The sequence below is a fragment of the Salmo salar genome, chromosome ssa17 (genome assembly GCF_905237065.1).
Source record: "Salmo salar chromosome ssa17, Ssal_v3.1, whole genome shotgun sequence".
Taxonomy (NCBI): Eukaryota; Metazoa; Chordata; class Actinopteri; order Salmoniformes; family Salmonidae; genus Salmo; species Salmo salar.
This window is the reverse complement of record NC_059458.1, coordinates 76,638,390-76,663,284: the sequence shown is the minus strand read 5'-3', so window position 1 is coordinate 76,663,284 and position 24,895 is coordinate 76,638,390. Positions and strand designations below refer to the sequence as shown.

The 24,895-nt window shown below is 41.8% G+C and overlaps 1 protein-coding gene across 6 annotated transcripts in view; it reads left to right on the top strand.

The window, feature by feature from the left end:
• LOC106609845 (LIM domain only protein 3) overlaps positions 1–24,895 on the top strand; it is a 139,617-nt gene that overhangs the window by 87,973 nt on the left and 26,749 nt on the right. For all 6 annotated transcript variants that reach the window (XM_045700169.1, XM_045700170.1, XM_045700171.1 and 3 more), the window contains one exon: positions 20,384–20,509. In XM_045700169.1, the coding sequence (XP_045556125.1) occupies positions 20,384–20,509 (126 nt within the window). The remainder of the gene's footprint in view (positions 1–20,383; positions 20,510–24,895) is intronic.

Here is a 24,895-nt window from a genome sequence, read left to right as displayed (position 1 = left end):
CTCTAGTTGTAGACTCTAGTTGTAGACTCTTTAGTTGTAGACTCTTTAGTTGTAGACTCTCTAGTTGTAGACTCTTTAGTTGTAGACTCTCTAGTTGTAGACTCTAGTTGTAGACTCTCTAGTTATAGACTCTTTAGTTGTAGACTCTAGTTGTAGACTCTCTAGTTGTAGACTCTCTAGTTGTAGACTCTCAGTTGTAGACTCTTTAGTTGTAGACTCTTTAGTTGTAGACTCTTTAGTTGTAGACTCTTTAGTTGTAGACTCTCTAGTTGTAGTCTCTAGTTGTAGACTCTAGTTGTAGACTCTCTAGTTTTAGACTCTCTAGTTGTAGACTCTTTAGTTGTAGACTCTCTAGTTGTAGACTCTAGTTGTAGACTCTAGTTGTAGACTCTCTAGTTTTAGACTCTCTAGTTGTAGACTCTAGTTTTAGACTCTCTAGTTGTAGACTCTAGTTGTAGACTCTCTAGATGTAGACTCTAGTTGATGACTCTCTAGTTGTAGACTCTTTAGTTGTAGACTCTCTAGTTGTAGACTCTTTAGTTGTAGACTCTCTAGTTGTAGACTCTCTAGTTGTAGACTCTCTAGTTGTAGACTCTCTAGTTGTAGACTCTCTAGTTGAAGACTCTCTAGTTGTAGACTCTAGTTGTAGACTCTCTAGTTGTAGACTCTTTAGTTGTAGACTCTAGTTGTAGACTCTTTAGTTGTAGACTCTTTAGTTGTAGACTCTCTAGTTGTAGACTCTAGTTGTAGACTAGTTGTAGACTCTCTAGTTGTAGACTCTCTAGTTGTAGACTCTCTAGTTGTAGACTCTCTAGTTGTAGACTCTAGTTGTAGACTCTCTAGTTGTAGACTCTAGTTGTAGACTCTAGTTGTAGACTCTCTAGTTGTAGACTCTTTAGTTGTAGACTCTAGTTGTAGACTCTTTAGTTGTAGACTCTCTAGTTGTAGACTCTCTAGTTGTAGACTCTTTAGTTGTAGACTCTCTAGTTGTAGACTCTAGTTGTAGACTCTCTAGTTGTAGACTCTCTAGTTGTAGACTCTAGTTGTAGACTCTTTAGTTGTAGACTCTCTAGTTGTAGACTCTTTAGTTGTAGACTCTCTAGTTGTAGACTCTCTAGTTGTAGACTCTCTAGTTGTAGACTCTCTAGTTGTAGACTCTTTAGTTGATGACTCTTTAGTTGTAGACTCTCTAGTTGTAGACTCTAGTTGTAGACTCTTTAGTTGTAGACTCTTTAGTTGTAGACTCAGTTGTAGACTCTCTAGTTGTAGACTCTAGTTGTAGACTAGTTGTAGACTCTCTAGTTGTAGACTCTAGTTGTAGACTCTCTAGTTGTAGACTCTAGTTGTAGACTCTAGTTGTAGACTCTCTAGTTGTAGACTCTCTAGTTGTAGACTCTCTAGTTGAAGACTCTCTAGTTGTAGACTCTAGTTGTAGACTCTCTAGTTGTAGACTCTCTAGTTGTAGACTCTCTAGTTGTAGACTCTAGTTGTAGACTCTAGTTGTAGACTCTCTAGTTGTAGACTCTAGTTGTAGACTCTAGTTGTAGACTCTCTAGTTGTAGACTCTCTAGTTGTAGACTCTCTAGTTGAAGACTCTCTAGTTGTAGACTCTAGTTGTAGACTCTCTAGTTGTAGACTCTCTAGTTGTAGACTCTAGTTGTAGACTCTAGTTGTAGACTCTCTAGTTGTAGACTCTCAGTTGTAGACTCTTTAGTTGTAGACTCTAGTTGTAGACTCTCTAGTTGTAGACTCTTTAGTTGTAGACTCTAGTTGTAGACTCTCTAGTTGTAGACTCTAGTTGTAGACTCTCTAGTTGTAGACTCTTTAGTTGTAGACTCTCTAGTTGTAGACTCTCTAGTTGTAGACTCTCTAGTTGTAGACTCTCTAGTTGTAGACTCTAGTTGTAGACTCTAGTTGTAGACTCTCTAGTTATAGACTCTTTAGTTGTAGACTCTTTAGTTGTAGACTCTCTAGTTGTAGACTCTAGTTGTAGACTCTAGTTGTAGACTCTAGTTGTAGACTCTAGTTGTAGACTCTCTAGTTGTAGACTCTCTAGTTGTAGACTCTAGTTGTAGACTCTCTAGTTGTAGACTCTCTAGTTGTAGACTCTAGTTGTAGACTCTCTAGTTGTAGACTCTCTAGTTGTAGACTCTCTAGTTGTAGACTCTCTAGTTGTAGACTCTCTAGTTGTAGACTCTAGTTGTAGACTCTCTAGTTGTAGACTCTCTAGTTGTAGACTCTCTAGTTGTAGACTCTCTAGTTGTAGACTCTCTAGTTGATGACTCTTTAGTTGTAGACTCTTTAGTTATAGACTCTCTAGTTGTAGACTCTCTAGTTGTAGACTCTTTAGTTGTAGACTCTCTAGTTGTAGACTCTCTAGTTGTAAACTCTTTAGTTGTAGACTCTCTAGTTGTAGACTCTAGTTGTAGACTCTTTAGTTGTAGACTCTTTAGTTGTAGACTCTCTAGTTGTAGACTCTTTAGTTGTAGACTCTCTAGTTGTAGACTCTAGTTGTAGACTCTAGTTGTAGACTCTCTAGTTGTAGACTCTAGTTGTAGACTCTCTAGTTGTAGACTCTCTAGTTGTAGACTCTTTAGTTGTAGACTCTCTAGTTGTAGACTCTAGTTGTAGACTCTAGTTGTAGACTCTCTAGTTGTAGACTCTAGTTGTAGACTCTCTAGTTGTAGACTCTCTAGTTGTAGACTCTCTAGTTGTAGACTCTCTAGTTGTAGACTCTAGTTTTAGACTCTAGTTGTAGACTCTCTAGTTGTAGACTCTCTAGTTGTAGACTCTAGTTGTAGACTCTCTAGTTGTAGACTCTCTAGTTGTAGACTCTAGTTGTAGACTCTTTAGTTGTAGACTCTTTAGTTGTAGACTCTAGTTGTAGACTCTCTAGTTGTAGACTCTCTAGTTGTAGACTCTCTAGTTGTAGACTCTCTAGTTGTAGACTCTCTAGTTGTAAACTCTTTAGTTGTAGACTCTCTAGTTGTAGACTCTAGTTGTAGACTCTAGTTGTAGACTCTTTAGTTGTAGACTCTAGTTGTAGACTCTTTAGTTGTAGACTCTAGTTGTAGACTCTCTAGTTGTAGACTCTCTAGTTGTAGACTCTCTAGTTGAAGACTCTCTAGTTGTAGACTCTAGTTGTAGACTCTCTAGTTGTAGACTCTTTAGTTGTAGACTCTAGTTGTAGACTCTCTAGTTGTAGACTCTTTAGTTGTAGACTCTAGTTGTAGACTCTAGTTGTAGACTCTCTAGTTGTAGACTCTAGTTGTAGACTCTTTAGTTGTAGACTCTAGTTGTAGACTCTCTAGTTGTAGACTCTTTAGTTGTAGACTCTAGTTGTAGACTCTCTAGTTGTAGACTCTAGTTGTAGACTCTCTAGTTGTAGACTCTTTAGTTGTAGACTCTTTAGTTGTAGACTCTCTAGTTGTAGACTCTCTAGTTATAGACTCTCTAGTTGTAGACTCTAGTTGTAGACTCTCTAGTTGTAGACTCTCTAGTTGTAGACTCTTTAGTTGTAGACTCTCTAGTTGTAGACTCTCTAGTTGTAGACTCTAGTTGTAGACTCTAGTTGTAGACTCTCTAGTTGTAGACTCTCTAGTTGTAGACTCTCTAGTTGTAGACTCTTTAGTTGATGACTCTTTAGTTGTAGACTCTCTAGTTGTAGACTCTAGTTGTAGACTCTTTAGTTGTAGACTCTTTAGTTGTAGACTAGTTGTAGACTCTCTAGTTGTAGACTCTAGTTGTAGACTAGTTGTAGACTCTCTAGTTGTAGACTCTAGTTGTAGACTCTTTAGTTGTAGACTCTAGTTGTAGACTCTAGTTGTAGACTCTCTAGTTGTAGACTCTCTAGTTGTAGACTCTCTAGTTGAAGACTCTCTAGTTGTAGACTCTAGTTGTAGACTCTCTAGTTGTAGACTCTCTAGTTGTAGACTCTTTAGTTGTAGACTCTAGTTGTAGACTCTAGTTGTAGACTCTCTAGTTGTAGACTCTAGTTGTAGACTCTTTAGTTGTAGACTCTAGTTGTAGACTCTCTAGTTGTAGACTCTTTAGGTGTAGACTCTAGTTGTAGACTCTCTAGTTGTAGACTCTAGTTGTAGACTCTCTAGTTGTAGACTCTTTAGTTGTAGACTCTTTAGTTGTAGACTCTCTAGTTGTAGACTCTCTTGTTATAGACTCTCTAGTTGTAGACTCTAGTTGTAGACTCTAGTTGTAGACTCTCTAGTTATAGACTCTTTAGTTGTAGACTCTTTAGTTGTAGACTCTCTAGTTGTAGACTCTAGTTGTAGACTCTAGTTGTAGACTCTAGTTGCAGACTCTCTAGTTGTAGACTCTCTAGTTGTAGACTCTGTTTGTAGAGACTCTCTAGTTGTAGACTCTAGTTGTAGACTCTCTAGTTGTAGACTCTCTAGTTATAGACTCTCTAGTTATAGACTCTCTAGTTGTAGACTCTCTAGTTGTAGACTCTAGTTGTAGACTCTCTAGTTGTAGACTCTCTAGTTGTAGACTCTCTAGTTGTAGACTCTCTAGTTGTAGACTCTCTAGTTGATGACTCTTTAGTTGTAGACTCTTTAGTTATAGACTCTCTAGTTGTAGACTCTCTAGTTGTAGACTCTTTAGTTGTAGACTCTCTAGTTGTAGACTCTCTAGTTGTAAACTCTTTAGTTGTAGACTCTCTAGTTGTAGACTCTAGTTGTAGACTCTTTAGTTGTAGACTCTTTAGTTGTAGACTCTCTAGTTGTAGACTCTTTAGTTGTAGACTCTCTAGTTGTAGACTCTAGTTGTAGACTCTAGTTGTAGACTCTCTAGTTGTAGACTCTAGTTGTAGACTCTCTAGTTGTAGACTCTCTAGTTGTAGACTCTTTAGTTGTAGACTCTCTAGTTGTAGACTCTAGTTGTAGACTCTCAGTTGTAGACTCTCTAGTTGTAGACTCTAGTTGTAGACTCTCTAGTTGTAGACTCTCTAGTTGTAGACTCTCTAGTTGTAGACTCTCTAGTTGTAGACTCTAGTTTTAGACTCTAGTTGTAGACTCTCTAGTTGTAGACTCTCTAGTTGTAGACTCTAGTTGTAGACTCTCTAGTTGTAGACTCTCTAGTTGTAGACTCTAGTTGTAGACTCTTTAGTTGTAGACTCTTTAGTTGTAGACTCTAGTTGTAGACTCTCTAGTTGTAGACTCTCTAGTTGTAGACTCTCTAGTTGTAGACTCTCTAGTTGTAGACTCTCTAGTTGTAAACTCTTTAGTTGTAGACTCTCTAGTTGTAGACTCTAGTTGTAGACTCTAGTTGTAGACTCTTTAGTTGTAGACTCTAGTTGTAGACTCTTTAGTTGTAGACTCTCTAGTTGTAGACTCTAGTTGTAGACTCTCTAGTTGTAGACTCTCTAGTTGTAGACTCTCTAGTTGAAGACTCTCTAGTTGTAGACTCTAGTTGTAGACTCTCTAGTTGTAGACTCTTTAGTTGTAGACTCTAGTTGTAGACTCTCTAGTTGTAGACTCTAGTTGTAGACTCTCTAGTTGTAGACTCTTTAGTTGTAGACTCTTTAGTTGTAGACTCTCTAGTTGTAGACTCTCTAGTTATAGACTCTCTAGTTGTAGACTCTAGTTGTAGACTCTAGTTGTAGACTCTCTAGTTATAGACTCTTTAGTTGTAGACTCTTTAGTTGTAGACTCTCTAGTTGTAGACTCTCTAGTTGTAGACTCTAGTTGTAGACTCTAGTTGTAGACTCTAGTTGTAGACTCTAGTTGTAGACTCTCTAGTTGTAGACTCTCTAGTTGTAGACTCTAGTTGTAGACTCTCTAGTTGTAGACTCTCTAGTTGTAGACTCTAGTTGTAGACTCTCTAGTTATAGACTCTCTAGTTGTAGACTCTCTAGTTGTAGACTCTTTAGTTGTAGACTCTAGTTGTAGACTCTCTAGTTGTAGACTCTCTAGTTGTAGACTCTCTAGTTGTAGACTCTCTAGTTGTAGACTCTTTAGTTGTAGACTCTAGTTGTAGACTCTCTAGTTGTAGACTCTCTAGTTGATGACTCTTTAGTTGTAGACTCTTTAGTTGTAGACTCTTTAGTTGTAGACTCTAGTTGTAGACTCTAGTTGTAGACTCTCTAGTTGTAGACTCTCTAGTTGTAGACTCTCTAGTTGTAGACTCTTTAGTTGTAGACTCTAGTTGTAGACTCTCTAGTTGTAGACTCTTTAGTTGTAGACTCTAGTTGTAGACTCTCTAGTTGTAGACTCTTTAGTTGTAGACTCTAGTTGTAGACTCTCTAGTTGTAGACTCTTTAGTTGTAGACTCTAGTTGTAGACTCTCTAGTTGTAGACTCTTTAGTTGTAGACTCTAGTTGTAGACTCTTTAGTTGTAGACTCTTTAGTTGTAGACTCTTTAGTTGTAGACTCTAGTTGTAGACTCTAGTTGTAGACTCTCTAGTTGTAGACTCTCTAGTTGTAGACTCTCTAGTTGTAGACTCTCTAGTTGTAGACTCTAGTTGTAGACTCTTTAGTTGTAGACTCTTTAGTTGTAGACTCTAGTTGTAGACTCTCTAGTTGTAGACTCTCTAGTTGTAGACTCTTTAGTTGTAGACTCTTTAGTTGATGACTCTCTAGTTGTAGACTCTTTAGTTATAGACTCTCTAGTTGTAGACTCTCTAGTTGTAGACTCTCTAGTTGTAGACTCTAGTTGTAGACTCTCTAGTTGTAGACTCTAGTTGTAGACTCTTTAGTTGTAGACTCTTTAGTTGATGACTCTCTAGTTGTAGACTCTCTAGTTGTAGACTCTCTAGTTATAGACTCTCTAGTTGTAGACTCTCTAGTTGTAGACTCTTTAGTTGTAGACTCTTTACTTGTAGACTCTAGTTGTAGACTCTCTAGTTGTAGACTCTCTAGTTGTAGACTCTCTAGTTGTAGACTCTAGTTGTAGACTCTAGTTGTAGACTATTTAGTTGTAGACTCTAGTTGTAGACTCTAGTTGTAGACTCTCTAGTTGTAGACTCTTTAGTTGTAGACTCTTTAGTTGTAGACTCTTTAGTTGTAGACTCTAGTTGTAGACTCTCTAGTTGTAGACTCTCTAGTTATAGACTCTCTAGTTATAGACTCTCTAGTTGTAGACTCTCTAGTTGTAGACTCTAGTTGTAGACTCTCTAGTTGTAGACTCTCTAGTTGTAGACTCTCTAGTTGTAGACTCTCTAGTTGTAGACTCTTTAGTTGTAGACTCTCTAGTTGTAGACTCTCTAGTTGTAGACTCTCTAGTTGTAGACTCTTTAGTTGTAGACTCTCTAGTTGTAGACTCTCTAGTTGTAGACTCTTTAGTTGTAGACTCTCTAGTTGTAGACTCTAGTTGTAGACTCTTTAGTTGTAGACTCTCTAGTTGTAGACTCTCTAGTTGTAGACTCTTTAGTTGTAGACTCTTTAGTTGTAGACTCTCTAGTTGTAGACTCTCTAGTTGTAGACTCTCTAGTTGTAGACTCTAGTTGTAGACTCTAGTTGTAGACTCTCTAGTTGTAGACTCTAGTTGTAGACTCTCTAGTTGTAGACTCTCTAGTTGTAGACTCTTTAGTTGTAGACTCTCTAGTTGTAGACTCTATGCAGTTGTAGACTCTCAGTTGTAGACTCTAGTTGTAGACTCTCAGTTGTAGACTCTCTAGTTGTAGACTCTCTAGTTGTAGACTCTCTAGTTGTAGACTCTCTAGTTGTAGACTCTCAGTTGTAGACTCTCTAGTTGTAGACTCTCTAGTTGTAGACTCTCAGTTGCAGACTCTCTAGTTGTAGACTCTCTAGTTGTAGACTCTCTAGTTGTAGACTCTCTAGTTGTAGACTCTCTAGTTGTAGACTCTCTAGTTGTAGACTCTCTAGTTGTAGACTCTCTAGTTGTAGACTCTCTAGTTGTAGACTCTCTAGTTGTAGACTCTCTAGTTGTAGACTCTAGTTGTAGACTCTCTAGTTGTAGACTCTCTAGTTGTAGACTCTCTAGTTGTAGACTCTCTAGTTGTAGACTCTAGTTGTAGACTCTAGTTGTAGACTCTCTAGTTGTAGACTCTAGTTGTAGACTCTCTAGTTGTAGACTCTCTAGTTGTAGACTCTAGTTGTAGACTCTTTAGTTGTAGACTCTCTAGTTGTAGACTCTCTAGTTGTAGACTCTCTAGTTGTAGACTCTTTAGTTGTAGACTCTTTAGTTGTAGACTCTCTAGTTGTAGACTCTCTAGTTGTAGACTCTTAGTTGTAGACTCTAGTTGTAGACTCTCTAGTTGTAGACTCTTTAGTTGTAGACTCTTTAGTTGTAGACTCTCTAGTTGTAGACTCTTTAGTTGTAGACTCTCTAGTTGTAGACTCTCTAGTTGTAGACTCTAGTTGTAGACTCTCTAGTTGTAGACTCTCTAGTTGTAGACTCTAGTTGTAGACTCTCTAGTTGTAGACTCTCTAGTTGTAGACTCTCGTTGTAGACTCTCTAGTTGTAGACTCTCTAGTTGTAGACTCTTAGTTGTAGACTCTAGTTGTAGACTCTCTAGTTGTAGACTCTCTAGTTGTAGACTCTCTAGTTGTAGACTCTCTAGTTGTAGACTCTCTTAGTTGTAGACTCTAGTTGTAGACTCTCTAGTTGTAGACTCTCTAGTTGTAGACTCTCTAGTTGTAGACTCTCTAGTTGTAGACTCTTTAGTTGTAGACTCTAGTTGTAGACTCTCAGTTGTAGACTCTCTAGTTGTAGACTCTCTAGTTGTAGACTCTCTAGTTGTAGACTCTCTAGTTGTAGACTCTAGTTGTAGACTCTCTAGTTGTAGACTCTCTAGTTGTAGACTCTAGTTGTAGACTCTCTAGTTGTAGACTCTTTAGTTGTAGACTCTAGTTGTAGACTCTCTAGTTGTAGACTCTTTAGTTGTAGACTCTAGTTGTAGACTCTCTAGTTGTAGACTCTTTAGTTGTAGACTCTTAGTTGTAGACTCTCTAGTTGTAGACTCTCTAGTTGTAGACTCTCTAGTTGTAGACTCTAGTTGCAGACTCCCTAGTTGTAGACTCTCTAGTTGTAGACTCTCTAGTTGTAGACTCTCTAGTTGTAGACTCTTTAGTTGTAGACTCTAGTTGTAGACTCTCTAGTTGTAGACTCTCTAGTTGTAGACTCTCTAGTTGTAGACTCTCTAGTTGTAGACTCTCTAGTTGTAGACTCTCTAGTTGTAGACTCTCTAGTTGTAGACTCTCTAGTTGTAGACTCTCTAGTTGTAGACTCTCTAGTTGTAGACTCTAGTTGCAGACTCTCTAGTTGTAGACTCTTTAGTTGTAGACTCTCTAGTTGTAGACTCTCTAGTTGTAGACTCTCTAGTTGTAGACTCTCTAGTTGTAGACTCTCTAGTTGTAGACTCTTTAGTTGTAGACTCTTTAGTTGTAGACTCTCTAGTTGTAGACTCTCTAGTTGTAGACTCTCTAGTTGTAGACTCTCTAGTTGTAGACTCTCAGTTGTAGACTCTAGTTGTAGACTCTCTAGTTGTAGACTCTAGTTGTAGACTCTAGTTGTAGACTCTCTAGTTGTAGACTCTTTAGTTGTAGACTCTCTAGTTGTAGACTCTCTAGTTGTAGACTCTCAGTTGTAGACTCTCTAGTTGTAGACTCTCTAGTTGTAGACTCTTAGTTGTAGACTCTCTAGTTGTAGACTCTCTAGTTGTAGACTCTCTAGTTGTAGACTCTCTAGTTGTAGACTCTCTAGTTGTAGACTCTAGTTGTAGACTCTCTAGTTGTAGACTCTCTAGTTGTAGACTCTCTAGTTGTAGACTCTCTAGTTGTAGACTCTCTAGTTGTAGACCTCTAGTTGTAGACTCTCTAGTTGTAGACTCTCTAGTTGTAGACTCTCTAGTTGTAGACTCTCTAGTTGTAGACTCTAGTTGTAGACTCTCTAGTTGTAGACTCTTTAGTTGTAGACTCTCTAGTTGTAGACTCTAGTTGTAGACTCTCTAGTTGTAGACTCTAGTTGTAGACTCTCTAGTTGTAGACTCTCTAGTTGTAGACTCTCTAGTTGTAGACTCTCTAGTTGTAGACTCTTTAGTTGTAGACTCTCAGTTGTAGACTCTAGTTGTAGACTCTCTAGTTGTAGACTCTCTAGTTGTAGACTCTCTAGTTGTAGACTCTCTAGTTGTAGACTCTAGTTGTAGACTCTCTAGTTGTAGACTCTTAGTTGTAGACTCTAGTTGTAGACTCTCTAGTTGTAGACTCTCTAGTTGTAGACTCTAGTTGTAGACTCTCTAGTTGTAGACTCTTTAGTTGTAGACTCTAGTTGTAGACTCTCTAGTTGTAGACTCTCTAGTTGTAGACTCTAGTTGTAGACTCTCTAGTTGTAGACTCTCTAGTTGTAGACTCTCTAGTTGTAGACTCTCTAGTTGTAGACTCTAGTTGTAGACTCTCTAGTTGTAGACTCTCTAGTTGTAGACTCTCTAGTTGTAGACTCTCTAGTTGTAGACTCTCTAGTTGTAGACTCTAGTTGTAGACTCTCTAGTTGTAGACTCTCTAGTTGTAGACTCTAGTTGTAGACTCTCTAGTTGTAGACTCTCTAGTTGTAGACTCTCTAGTTGTAGACTCTAGTTGTAGACTCTCTAGTTGTAGACTCTCTAGTTGTAGACTCTCTAGTTGTAGACTCTCTAGTTGTAGACTCTCTAGTTGTAGACTCTAGTTGTAGACTCTCTAGTTGTAGACTCTAGTTGTAGACTCTTTAGTTGTAGACTCTTTAGTTGTAGACTCTCTAGTTGTAGACTCTCTAGTTGTAGACTCTCTAGTTGTAGACTCTCTAGTTGTAGACTCTCTAGTTGTAGACTCTCTAGTTGTAGACTCTCTAGTTGTAGACTCTAGTTGTAGACTCTCTAGTTGTAGACTCTTTAGTTGTAGACTCTCTAGTTGTAGACTCTAGTTGTAGACTCTTTAGTTGTAGACTCTAGTTGTAGACTCTAGTTGTAGACTAGTTGTAGACTCTTTAGTTGTAGACTCTCTAGTTGTAGACTCTAGTTGTAGACTCTCTAGTTGTAGACTCTCAGTTGTAGACTCTCTAGTTGTAGACTCTAGTTGTAGACTCTAGTTGTAGACTCTCTAGTTGTAGACTCTCTAGTTGTAGACTCTCTAGTTGTAGACTCTTTAGTTGTAGACTCTTAGTTGTAGACTCTTTAGTTGTAGACTCTAGTTGTAGACTCTCTAGTTGTAGACTCTCTAGTTGTAGACTCTCTAGTTGTAGACTCTTTAGTTGTAGACTCTAGTTGTAGACTCTCTAGTTGTAGACTCTCTAGTTGTAGACTCTCTAGTTGTAGACTCTCTAGTTGTAGACTCTAGTTGTAGACTCTCTAGTTGTAGACTCTTTAGTTGTAGACTCTCTAGTTGTAGACTCTCTAGTTGTAGACTCTCTAGTTGTAGACTCTCTAGTTGTAGACTCTCAGTTGTAGACTCTCTAGTTGTAGACTCTCTAGTTGTAGACTCTCTAGTTGTAGACTCTCTAGTTGTAGACTCTTTAGTTGTAGACTCTCTAGTTGTAGACTCTCTAGTTGTAGACTCTCTAGTTGTAGACTCTCTAGTTGTAGACTCTTAGTTGTAGACTCTCTAGTTGTAGACTCTCTAGTTGTAGACTCTCTAGTTGTAGACTCTCTAGTTGTAGACTCTCTAGTTGTAGACTCTAGTTGTAGACTCTCTAGTTGTAGACTCTTTAGTTGTAGACTCTCTAGTTGTAGACTCTCTAGTTGTAGACTCTTAGTTGTAGACTCTCAGTTGTAGACTCTCTAGTTGTAGACTCTCTAGTTGTAGACTCTTAGTTGTAGACTCTCTAGTTGTAGACTCTAGTTGTAGACTCTTTAGTTGTAGACTCTTAGTTGTAGACTCTCTAGTTGTAGACTCTCTAGTTGTAGACTCTCTAGTTGTAGACTCTTAGTTGTAGACTCTCTAGTTGTAGACTCTCTAGTTGTAGACTCTCTAGTTGTAGACTCTCTAGTTGTAGACTCTCTAGTTGTAGACTCTAGTTGTAGACTCTCTAGTTGTAGACTCTTAGTTGTAGACTCTCTAGTTGTAGACTCTAGTTGCAGACTCTAGTTGTAGACTCTCTAGTTGTAGACTCTAGTTGCAGACTCTCTAGTTGTAGACTCTCTAGTTGTAGACTCTCTAGTTGTAGACTCTAGTTGTAGACTCTCTAGTTGTAGACTCTCTAGTTGTAGACTCTCTAGTTGTAGACTCTCTAGTTGTAGACTCTCTAGTTGTAGACTCTCTAGTTGTAGACTCTAGTTGTAGACTCTCTAGTTGTAGACTCTCTAGTTGTAGACTCTCTAGTTGTAGACTCTAGTTGTAGACTCTTTAGTTGTAGACTCTCTAGTTGTAGACTCTCTAGTTGTAGACTCTAGTTGTAGACTCTAGTTGTAGACTCTCTAGTTGTAGACTCTCTAGTTGTAGACTCTCTAGTTGTAGACTCTCTAGTTGTAGACTCTAGTTGTAGACTCTAGTTGTAGACTCTCTAGTTGTAGACTCTCTAGTTGTAGACTCTAGTTGTAGACTCTAGTTGTAGACTCTCTAGTTGTAGACTCTAGTTGTAGACTCTAGTTGTAGACTCTCTAGTTGTAGACTCTAGTTGTAGACTCTCTAGTTGTAGACTCTAGTTGTAGACTCTCTAGTTGTAGACTCTAGTTGTAGACTCTCTAGTTGTAGACTCTAGTTGTAGACTCTCTAGTTGTAGACTCTAGTTGTAGACTCTCTAGTTGTAGACTCTAGTTGTAGACTCTCTAGTTGTAGACTCTAGTTGTAGACTCTAGTTGTAGACTCTTTAGTTGTAGACTCTTTAGTTGTAGACTCTAGTTGTAGACTCTTTAGTTGTAGACTCTAGTTGTAGACTCTAGTTGTAGACTCTTTAGTTGTAGACTCTAGTTGTAGACTCTCTAGTTGTAGACTCTAGTTGTAGACTCTCTAGTTGTAGACTCTAGTTGTAGACTCTCTAGTTGTAGACTCTAGTTGTAGACTCTTTGGCTTTTTCATCTTTGTGGTTTATCATTGACCCTTTTGTCTTGTGCTGTGAGAGCTGCTCAACGCTCACGGAGAGAGGGATTGTATCTATGTGGGAGGTCAATTCATGGGATATGATGGGCGGACACACACACACACACACACACACACACACACACACACACACACACACACACACACACACACACACACACACACACACACACTTTATGATTGCAAAAGGGCTCTGTCTAGAATTTCTCAAAACAAAACAGTGTGACATTCATTTTCCAATATGTCTGCCACGACCGCCTTAAACTGAGAGGAGAGAAGGTCCCAGACAGACACCGGGGATGTGAGAAACAGAACACTGTTTTGATTCCACCTGACAGACTAAAGCCTTTAAAACATTGCTTTTATACACCAATATCTTCCATCATTCATCAGCCTGGAGTTCATGCATTACTCAAATGTTTCAGGTAAACCATGTAAAGTGATATTCCTTCATACTGAGATGTATCTTTTTACCTCCTATAACACACATCTTTAATTGAATTCAATGATTTTTCTAAAGTGTAAAATCTGTGAAATAAACTACAACTTGCCATTTGGGACACTTTGACGGTTAGTAACCAACCCTGCTGTATCCATGTGCCTTTCTCAGATCATTCATTAGATCAGGATCTCTTACCTACAGACCAGAGAGACATGTAGTTACCAGGATCTCTTACCTACAGACCAGAGAGACATGTAGTTATCAGGATCTCTTACCTACAGACCAGAGAGACATGCAGTTACCAGGATCTCTTACCTACAGTCCAGAGAGACATGTAGTTATCAGGATCTCTTACCTACAGACCAGAAAGAGAGAGACATGTAGTTACCAGGATCTCTTACCTACAGACCAGAAAGAGAGAGACATGTAGTTATCAGGATCTCTTACCTACAGACCAGAAAGAGAGAGACATGTAGTTACCAGGATCTCTTACCTACAGACCAGAGAGACATGTAGTTATCAGGATCTCTTACCTACAGACCAGAGAGACATGTAGTTATCAGGATCTCTTACCTACAGACCAGAGAGACATGTAGTTATCACGATCTCTTACCTACAGACCAGAGAGACATGCAGTTACCAGGATCTCTTACCTACAGACCAGAGAGACATGCAGTTACCAGGATCTCTTACCTACAGACCAGAGAGACATGTAGTTACCAGGATCTCTTACCTACAGACCAGAGAGAGAGAGACATGTAGTTATCAGGATATCTTACCTACAGACCAGAGAGACATGCAGTTATCAGGATCTCTTACCTACAGACCAGAGAGACATGTAGTTACGAGGATCTCTTACCTACAGACCAGAGAGACATGCAGTTATCAGGATCTCTTACCTCCAGACCAGAGAGACATGTAGTTACCAGGATCTCTTACCTACAGACCAGAGAGACATGTAGTTACCAGCATCTCTTACCTACAGACCAGAGAGACATGTAGTTACCAGCATCTCTTACCTACAGACCAGAGAGACATGCAGTTATCAGCATCTCTTACCTACAGACCAGAGAGAGAGAGACATGTAGTTACCAGGATCTCTTACCTACAGACCAGAGAGACATGTAGTTACCAGGATCTCTTACCTACAGACCAGAGAGACATGTAGTTACCAGCATCTCTTACCTACAGACCAGAGATACATGTAGTTACCAGCATCTCTTACCTACAGACCAGAGAGACATGCAGTTATCAGCATCTCTTACCTACAGACCAGAGAGAGAGAGACATGTAGTTATCAGGATCTCTTACCTACAGACCAGAGAGACATGCAGTTATCAGCATCTCTTACCTACAGACCAGAGAGAGAGAGACATGTAGTTACCAGGATCTCTTACCTACAGACCAGAGAGACATGTAGTTTGCCAGGATCTCTTACCTACAGACCAGAGAGAGAGAGACATGTAGTTACCAGGATCTCTTAGCTACAGACCAGAGAGACAGTTTGATCATGTGGACAACGCCGTGCGCCGGCCGCTGCTGTAAGAGCCTGAAGGGGTTTCTCGTTCTCCTAATAGATTATTGTGTTCTATGATGTCGTTAGCCAATGTATTTCCTGCTAGTGATTCTGGGTCACTGTGGCTTTTCTGGAGTAATGGAATACCTTATGAACACCTCTGCTTTCCAAATGGAACCCTATTCCCTATATAGTGCACTACTTTAGACCAGGGCCCTATTCCCTATATAGTGCACTACTTTAGACCAGAGCCCTATTCCCTATATAGTGTACTACTTTAGACCAGAGCCCTATTCCCTATATAGTGCACTACTTTCAACCAGAGCCCTGCCATTTGGGAAGCTGCCTCAGCAGGGGGAAGAGAGAGAGAGAGAGAGAGAGAGAGAGAGAGAGAGCAGGGATAAGAGAGAGAGAGAGAGAGCAGGGGGGAAGAGAGAGAGAGCAGAGGGAAGAGAGAGAGAGAGAGCAGGGGGGAGAGAGAGAGAGAGAGAGCAGGGGGAAGAGAGAGAGAGAGAGAGCAGGGGGAAGAGAGAGAGAGAGAGAGAGCAGGGGGAAGAGAGAGAGAGAGAGCAGGGGGAAGAGAGAGAGAGAGCAGGGGGAAGAGAGAGAGAGAGAGAGAGCATGGGGAAAAGAGAGAGAGAGCAGGGGGAAGAGAGAGAGAGCAGGGGGAAGAGAGAGAGAGCAGAGGGAAGAGAGAGAGCAGGGGGGAGAGAGAGAGAGAGCAGGGGGGAGAGAGAGAGAGCAGGGGGAAGAGAGAGAGAGAGAAGCAGGGGGAAGAGAGAGAGAGCAGGGGGAAGAGAGAGAGAGAGCAGGGGGAAGAGAGAGAGAGAGAGAGAGAGAAGAGAGAGAGCAGGGGGAAGAGAGAGAGAGAGCAGGGGGAAGAGAGAGAGAGAGGCAGGGGGAAGAGAGAGAGAGAGAAGCAGAGGGAAGACAGAGAGAGAGAAGCAGGGGGAATAGAGAGAGAGAGAAGCAGGGGAAGAGAGAGAGAGAGCAGGGGGAAGAGAGAGAGAGAGAGAGAGAGAGAGAGCAGGGGAAGAGAGAGAGAGAAGCAGGGGGAAAGACAGAGAGAGATTTGAGCAGGGGGAATAGAGAGAGAGAGAAGCAGGGGGAAAGAGAGAGAGAGCAGGGGGAAGAGAGAGAAAGAAGCAGGGGGAAGAGAGAGAGAGCAGGGGGAAAGAGAGAGAGAGAGAAGCAGAGGGGAAGACAGAGAGAGAGCAGGGGAATAGAGAGAGAGAGAGAGAGAGAGAGAGAGAGAGAGAGAAGCAGGGGGAAGAGAGAGAGAGAGCAGGGGGAAAGAGAGAGAGAGCAGGGGGAAGAGAGAGAGAGAAGCAGGGGGAAGAGAGAGAGAGCAGGGGGAAGAGAGAGAGAGAGCAGGGGGAAGAGAGAGAGAGCAGGGGGAAGAGAGAGAGAGAGCAGGGGGAAGAGAGAGAGAGAGAGAGAGAGAGAGCAGGGTGAAGAGAGAGAGAAGCAGAGGGAAGACAGAGAGAGAGAGCAGGGGGAATAGAGAGAGAGAGAAGCAGTGGGAAGACAGAGAGAGAGCAGGGGGAATAGAGAGAGAAAGAGAGAGAGAGAGAGAGAGAGAGAGAGAGAGAGTGAGAAGCAGGGGAAAGACAGAGAATTTGGGCAGGGGGAATAGAGAGAGAGCGAGAGAGCAGGGGGAATAGAGAGAGAGAGAAAGAGAGAGAGAGAAGCAGGGGGATGACAGAGAGAGAGAGCGCAAGGGGAAGAGAGAGAGAGAGAGAGAGAGGTCCAGGTTATAATGGATAATAGGTCCATCCACTCCCTGGTTAGTTCAGTGTGGTTCTGCTCCATTCACCCTGGCTGCTACTTCTGTGGCCCAGCTGTTTTTTCCTGCGTCGGCCTTGTCCATTTCTGGTCTATTTCAGTGGTCTGTCTCTGTGGTGCCAGGACCACATTGACCAGGTTCAGAGACAGTGTTCTACTGTCCTGTCAACTGGTTGTTTAGCATGTCTCTGCTTCTTACATCTCTTTTGGACAAATCTATAATCTGACAATAATGGACATCTATCTATCTCTATCATGCTAGGTGTCTACAGGAGGTCTGTTCTCTCCTGGATCTTTATCTATCTCTATCATGCTAGGTGTCTACAGGAGGTCTGTTCTCTCCTGGATCTCTATCTATCTCTATCATGCTAGGTGTCTACAGGAGGTCTGTTCTCTCCTGGATCTCTATATCTAGCCCTTGGAAAAGGGCTATATATATATACCTATATATATACCTCTATCTGTTCCTGGCTATATATATAGCCAGGAACAGATAGAGCCCTTGGTTCTCTCCAGACCTGACTGCCCTTAACCAACACAAAAACATCCTGTGGTGTTCTGCATTAGCATCGAACAGCCCCCGTGATATGCAACTTTTCAGGGAAGTTAGAAACCAATATACACAGGCAGTTAGAAAAGCCAAGGCTAGCTTTTTCAAGCAGAAATTTGCTTCCTGCAACACAAACTCAAAAAAGTTCTGGGACATTGTAAAGTCCATGGAGAATAAGAACACCTCCTCCCAACTGCCCACTGCACTGAGGATAGGAAACTCTGTCACCACCGATAAATCCACTATAACTGAGAATTTTAATAAGCATTTTTCTACGGCTGGCCATGCTTTCCACCTGGCTACCTCTACCCCAGTCAACAGCACTGCACCCCCACAGCAACTCGCCCAAGCCTTCCCCATTTCTCCTTCTCCCATATCCATTCAGCTGATGTTCTGAAAGAGCTGCAAAATCTGGACCCCTACAAATCAGCCGGGCTAGACAATCTGGACCCTTTCTTTCTAAAATGATCTGCCGAAATTTTTGCAACCCCTATTACTAGCCTGTTCAACCTCTCTTTCGTGTCGTCTGAGATTCCCAAAGATTGAAAGCAGCTGCGGTCATCCCCCCTCTTCAAAGGGGGAGACACTCTAGACCCAAACCGCTACAGACCTATATCTATCCTACCCTGCCTCTCTAAAGTCTTCGAAAGCCAAGTCAACAAACAGATTACCGACCATTTCGAATCCCACTGCACCTTCTCCGCTATGCAATCTGGTTTCAGAGCTGGTCATGGGTGCACCTCAGCCACGCTCAAGGTCCTAAACGATATCTTAACCGCCATCGATAAGAAACAATACTGTGCAGCCGTATTCATTGACCTGGCCAAGGCTTTCGACTCTGTCAATCACCACATCTTCATCGGCAGACTCAACAGCCTTGGTTTCTCAAATGATTGCCTCGCCTGGTTCGCCAACTACTTCTCTGATAGAGTTCAGTGTGTCAAATCGGAGGGCCTGTTGTCCGGGCCCCTGGCAGTCTCTATGGGGGTGCCACAGGGTTAAATTCTTGGGCCGACACTTTTCTCTGTATACATCAATGATGTCGCTCTTGCTGCTGGTGAGTCTCTGATCCACCTCTACGCAGACGACACCATTCTGTATACTTCTGGCCCTTCTTTGGACACTGTGTTAACAACCCTCCAGACGAGCTCCAATGCCATTCAACTCTCCTTCCGTGGCCTCCAACTGTTCTTAAATACAAGTAAAACTAAATGCATGCTTTTCAACCGATCGCTGCCTGCACCTGCCCGCCCGTCCAGCATCACTACTCTGGACGGTTCTGACTTAGAATATGTGGACAACTACAAATACCTAGGTGTCTGGTTAGACTGTAAACTCTCCTTCCAGACTCACATCAAACATCTCCAATCCAAAGTTAAATCTAGAATTGGCTTCCTATTTCGCAACAAAGCATCTTTCACTCATGCTGCCAAACATACCCTCGTAAAACTGACCATCCTGCCGATCCTCGACTTCGGCGATGTCATTTACAAAATAGCCTCCAATACCCGACTCAATAAATTGGATGCAGTCTATCACAGTGCCATCCGTTTTGTCACCAAAGCCCCATATACTACCCACCACTGCGACCTGTACGCTCTCGTTGGCTGGCCCTCGCTTCATACTCGTCGCCAAACCACAAGACCCTGCTAGGTAAAGTTCCCCCTTATCTCAGCTCGCTGGTCACCATAGCAGCACCCACCTGTAGCACGCGCTCCAGCAGGTATATCTCTCTGGTCACCCCCAAAGCCAATTCCTCCTTCGGCCGCCTCTCCTTCCAGTTCTCTGCTGCCAATGACTGGAACGAACTACAAACATCTCTAAAACTGGAAACACTTATCTCCCTCACTAGCTTTAAGCACCAGCTATCAGAGCAGCTCACAGATCACTGCACCTGTACATAGCCCATCTATAATGTAGCCCAAACAACTACCCCTTCCCCTACTGTATTTATTTATTTATTTTGCTGCCTTGCACCCCATTATTTATATTTCTACTTTGCACTTTCTTCCACTGCAAATCTACCATTCCAGTGTTTTACTTGCTATATTGTATTTACTTCGCCACCATGGCCTTTTTTGCCTTTACCTCCATTATCTCACCTCATTTGCTCACTTTGTACATAGACTTTTTTTTCTACTATATTATTGACTGTATGTTTGTTTTACTCCATGTGTAACTCTGTGTTGTTGTATGTGTCAAACTGCTTGCTTTATCTTGGCCAGGTCGCAATTGTAAATGAGAACTTGTTCTCAACTTGCCTACCTGGTTAAACAAAGGTGGAAAAAATAAAAATAAATACAAAATATCTCTATCATGCTAGGTGTCTACAGGAGGTCTGTTGTCTCCTGGATCTCTGTCTATCTCTATCATGCTAGGTGTCTACAGGAGGTCTGTTCTCTCCTGGATCTCTGTCTATCTCTATCATGCTAGTTGTCTACAGGAGGTCTGTTCTCTCCTGGATCTCTATCTATCTCTATCATGCTGGGTGTCTACAGGAGGTCTGTTCTCCCCTGTGTCTCTGTCTATCTCTATCATGCCGGGTGTCTACAGGAGGTCTGTTCTCTCCTGGATCTCTATCTATCTCTATCATGCTAGGTGTCTACAGGAGGTCTGTTTTCTCCTGGATCTCTATCTATCTCTATCATGCTGGGTGTCTACAGGAGGTCTGTTCTCTCCTGGATCTCTGTCTATCTCTATCATGCTGGGTGTCTACAGGAGGTCTGTTCTCTCCTGGATCTCTATCTATCTCTATCATGCTGGGTGTCTACAGGAGGTCTGTTCTCTCCTGGATCTCTATCTATCTCTATCATGCTGGGTGTCTACAGGAGGTCTGTTCTCTCCTGGATCTCTGTCTATCTCTATCATGCTAGTTGTCTACAGGAGGTCTGTTCTCTCCTGGATCTCTATCTATCTCTATCATGCTAGGGTGTCTACAGGAGGTCTGTTCTCTCCTGGATCTCTATCTATCTCTATCATGCTGGGTGTCTACAGGAGGTCTGTTCTCTCCTGGATCTCTATCTATCTCTATCATGCTGGGTGTCTACAGGAGGTCTGTTCTCTCCTGTTCTAACAGTGCGTTCCTCCTGTCTCTGTCTCTTCTGCAGGTTGTTTGGTGTAACAGGGAACTGTGCGGCCTGCAGTAAGCTGATCCCAGCCTTTGAGATGGTGATGAGAGCTAAAGAGAACGTCTATCACCTGGACTGCTTCGCCTGCCAGCTCTGCAATCAGAGGTGAGTTTACTGGACAGGTACCTGCTCCTCACGTCCACTCAGCCAATGAGGAGACTTGATGTTGAGGAGAGGTGGGACAGTGTGGACATTCCTGAATCAGTCTCTAACAGTCCCTGACGGTGTCCATGTTAGGACAGACTCATTCTCAGCAGGAGTTGACTGAAACGTCCCTGATCAGAGATATTCTGGTCTAACAGTCCCTGATCAGAGATAGTCTGGTCTAACAGTCCCTGATCAGTGATAGTCTGGTCTAACAGTCCCTGATCAGAGATAGTCTGGTCTAACAGTCCCTGATCAGAGATAGTCTGGTCTAACAGTCCCTGATCAGAGATAGTCTGGTCTAACAGTCCCTGATCAGAGATATTCTGGTCTAACAGTCCCTGATCAGAGATATTCTGGTCTAACAGTCCCTAATCAGAGATATTCTGGTCTAACAGTCCCTGATCAGAGATATTCTGGTCTAACAGTCCCTGATCAGAGATAGTCTGGTCTAACAGTCCCTGATCAGAGATAGTCTGGTCTAACAGTCCCTGATCAGAGATAGTCTGGTCTAACAGTCCCTGATCAGAGATAGTCTGGTCTAACAGTCCCTGATAAGAGATATTCTGGTCTAACAGTCCCTGATCAGAGATAGTCTGGTCTAACAGTCCCTGATCAGTGATAGTCTGGTCTAACAGTCCCTGATCAGAGATAGTCTGGCCTAACGGTCCCTGGTAATGATGATGATCAGTGATAGTTTAAGAAAAGTTGAGCTAATAGAGATCTCCCACTGACCACAAACTGTTTAAATCAACGATGTTCTAGCGTCATTTGTCAACGTGTTGTGATGTGGAATCTACGTGGATTTGGATTTGAAAGAAGTAATCAATTTAAACTGTTGTTTTGTGGGTAATATTTCACTACAGGATTACATTTGAGTCATTTAGCAGACTCTCTTATCCAGAGAGACTTACAGTAGTGAGTCATTTAGCAGACTCTCTTATCCAGAGAGACTTACAGTAGTGAGTCATTTAGCTGATTCTCTGATCCAGAGAGACTTACAGTAGGGAGTCATTTAGCAGACTCTCTTATCCAGAGAGACTTACAGTAGTGAGTCATTTAGCAGACTCTCTTATCCAGAGAGACTTACAGTAGTGAGTCATTTAGCAGACTCTCTTATCCAGAGAGACTTACAGTAGGGAGTCATTTAGCAGACTCTCTTATCCAGAGTCGCACAGTAGTGAGTCATTTAGCAGACTCTATTATCCAGAGAGACTTACAGTAGTGAGTCATTTAGCAGACTCTATTATCCAGAGAGACTTACAGTAGTGAGTCATTTAGCAGACTCTATTATCCAGAGAGACTTACAGGAGAAGTTTGGGTTAAGCGCCTTGCTCAAGGACACATCTACAGATTTTTCACCTAGTCGGCTTGGGGATTCGAACCAGTGACCTCTCGGGGTGGCAGGTAACCTAGTGGTTAGAGCGTTGGACTAGTAACCAGCAGGTAGCCTAGTGGTTAGAGCGTTGGACTAGTAACCAGCAGGTAGCCTAGTGGTTAGAGCGTTGGACTAGTAACCAGCAGGTAGCCTAGTGGTTAGAGCGTTGGACTAGTAACCAGCAGGTAACCTAGTGGTTAGAGCGTTGGACTAGTAACCAGCAGGTAGCCTAGTGGTTAGAGCGTTGGACTAGTAACCAGCAGGTAGCCTAGTGGTTAGAGTGTAGGGGCAGCAGGTAGCCTAGTGGTTAGAGTGTTGGACTAGTAACCGACAGGTTGCTAGATCGAATCCCTGAGCTGACAAGGTAAAAATCTGTTGTTCTGCCCCTGAACAAGGCAGTTAACCCACTGTTCCCCGGTAGGCCGACATTGTAAATAATCATTTGTTCTTAACCGACTTGCCTAGTTAAATAAAATACTGGCCCAATGCTCTTAACTGCTAGGTCATCATGGTAACCAATTTTCAACATAGACAAACCTAGTATAAAATATGTTGAATTTGTACCTTTAAAACAATGCCAGATCTTCAAAGTAACATCCACTATAAGAAGAAAAAACAAGATGCTGGGCAGCACCTGCTACTGCAGAGTTCATCTATCTACAGCAATCCCTTCAGTCTCCCATCCAGGGTTTATCCAAACCCAGCCATTCTTAGCTAGGATATTTGTCACTGACAATTACCAATGTGCTAACGTGAGAATGCTTGCTGAGAAATCTCCGCTTAGTTAATAGATTCACGGTTGCTATCAAAGTTATTCTAAAGTGTAGGTTGAATAGAGCAAATGAAATGTAACCAAACTGTATCTATCATACAGCATCTATGAGGCTGTTTAGGCCTGTACAGCATTAGAGAAGCCATCAACAGGTGTTGTTTCAGTTCAGTCTAGGATTCATCTGAAACTAGACCAAACATATTGGCCTCGGGTTTCAAGAGGTGTCTAGGAATAGGAATACAATTACAAATAGGATTCAATCGAATCAAACTGGATTTAAAGAGCATTTCAAGTTTGATTTGATTTAGTCCTTAGGTTTTTTTGGTTGACATGGAGACGTGAATCCAATCAATATCGATTATTAATTACATGACAAACTGGAATTAAAGCCAGACTCAGCACAGATGGAACTATCCAAACTGGATTTAAATCCAGACTCAGAACAGATGGAACTATCCAAACTGGAATTAAAGCCAGACTCAGCACAGATGGAACTATCCAAACTGGAATTAAAGCCAGACTCAGCACAGATGGAACTATCCAAACTGGAATTAAAGCCAGACTCAGCACAGATGGAACTATCCAAACTGGAATTAAAGCCAGACTCAGCACAGATGGAACTATCCAAACTGGAATTAAAGCCAGACTCAGAACAGATGGAACTATCCAAACTGGAATTAAAGCCAGACTCAGCACAGATGGAACTATCCAAACTGGAATTAAAGCCAGACTCAGCACAGATGGAACTATCCAAACTGGAATTAAATCCACACTCAACGGAGATGGAACTATCCAAACTGGAATTAAAGCCAGACTCAGCACAGATGGAACTATCCAAGCAGAAGAAGCATATCCTTCAAATGTTGATATTTGGTTGCGTTGACAACCAAACACAATTCAATATCACATTTGAAATAGAATAAATAGTCTATTAACCTGCCACCAGCTCAACCAGAAGTTAAAGAATGGGATGAAGCCAGTGGTTCAGATGGTACTATCCAACCAGGAGTTAAAGAATGGGATGAAGCCAGTGGTTCAGATGGTACTATCCAACCAGACGTTAAAGAATAGGATGAAGCCAGTGGTTCAGATGGTACTATCCAACCAGAAGTTAAAGAATGGGATGAAGCCAGTGGTTCAGATGGAACTATCCAACCAGAAGTTAAAGAATGGGATGAAGCCAGTGGTTCAGATGGAACTATCCAACCAGAAGTTAAAGAATGGGATGAAGCCAGTGGTTCAGATGGTACTATCCAACCAGAAGTTAAAGAATGGGATGAAGCCAGTGGTTCAGATGGTACTATCCAACCAGAAGTTAAAGAATGGGATGAAGCCAGTGGTTCAGATGGTACTATCCAACCAGAAGTTAAAGAATGGGATGAAGCCAGTGGTTCAGATGGAACTATCCAACCAGAAGTTAAAGAATGGGATGAAGCCAGTGGTTCAGATGGAACTATCCAACCAGAAGTTAAAGAATGGGATGAAGCCAGTGGTTCAGATGGAACTATCCAACCAGAAGTTAAAGAATGGGATGAAGCCAGTGGTTCAGATGGTACTATCCAACCAGAAGTTAAAGAATGGGATGAAGCCAGTGGTTCAGATGGTACTATCCAACCAGAAGTTAAAGAATGGGATGAAGCCTGTGGTTCAGATGGAACTATCCAACCAGAAGTTAAAGAATGGGATGAAGCCAGTGGTTCAGATGGTACTATCCAACCAGAAGTTAAAGAATGGGATGAAGCCAGTGGTTCAGATGGTACTATCCAACCAGAAGTTAAAGAATGGGATGAAGCCAGTGGTTCAGATGGTACTATCCAACCAGAAGTTAAAGAATGGGATGAAGCCAGTGGTTCAGATGGAACTATCCAACCAGAAGTTAAAGAATGGGATGAAGCCAGTGGTTCAGATGGAACTATCCAACCAGAAGTTAAAGAATGGGATGAAGCCAGTGGTTCAGATGGAACCATCCCAGCAGTAAGGCTATAATACAAACTAATGTAACATTCAACCTTTAAATGAACAACATCCCTGGTTACATGTTGAGGCTACAGTAACTACCTGGATACGTTTCTTCTGCTGTAATCTCATAGAGCGTGCACGTTCCAGATAGCAGGTCATAGGTCATCACAGGTCTGTGGAGATCTTCACAATGGGCTCTAATTATCTGTCAGGAATCTACAACAGCATTGATCACTTG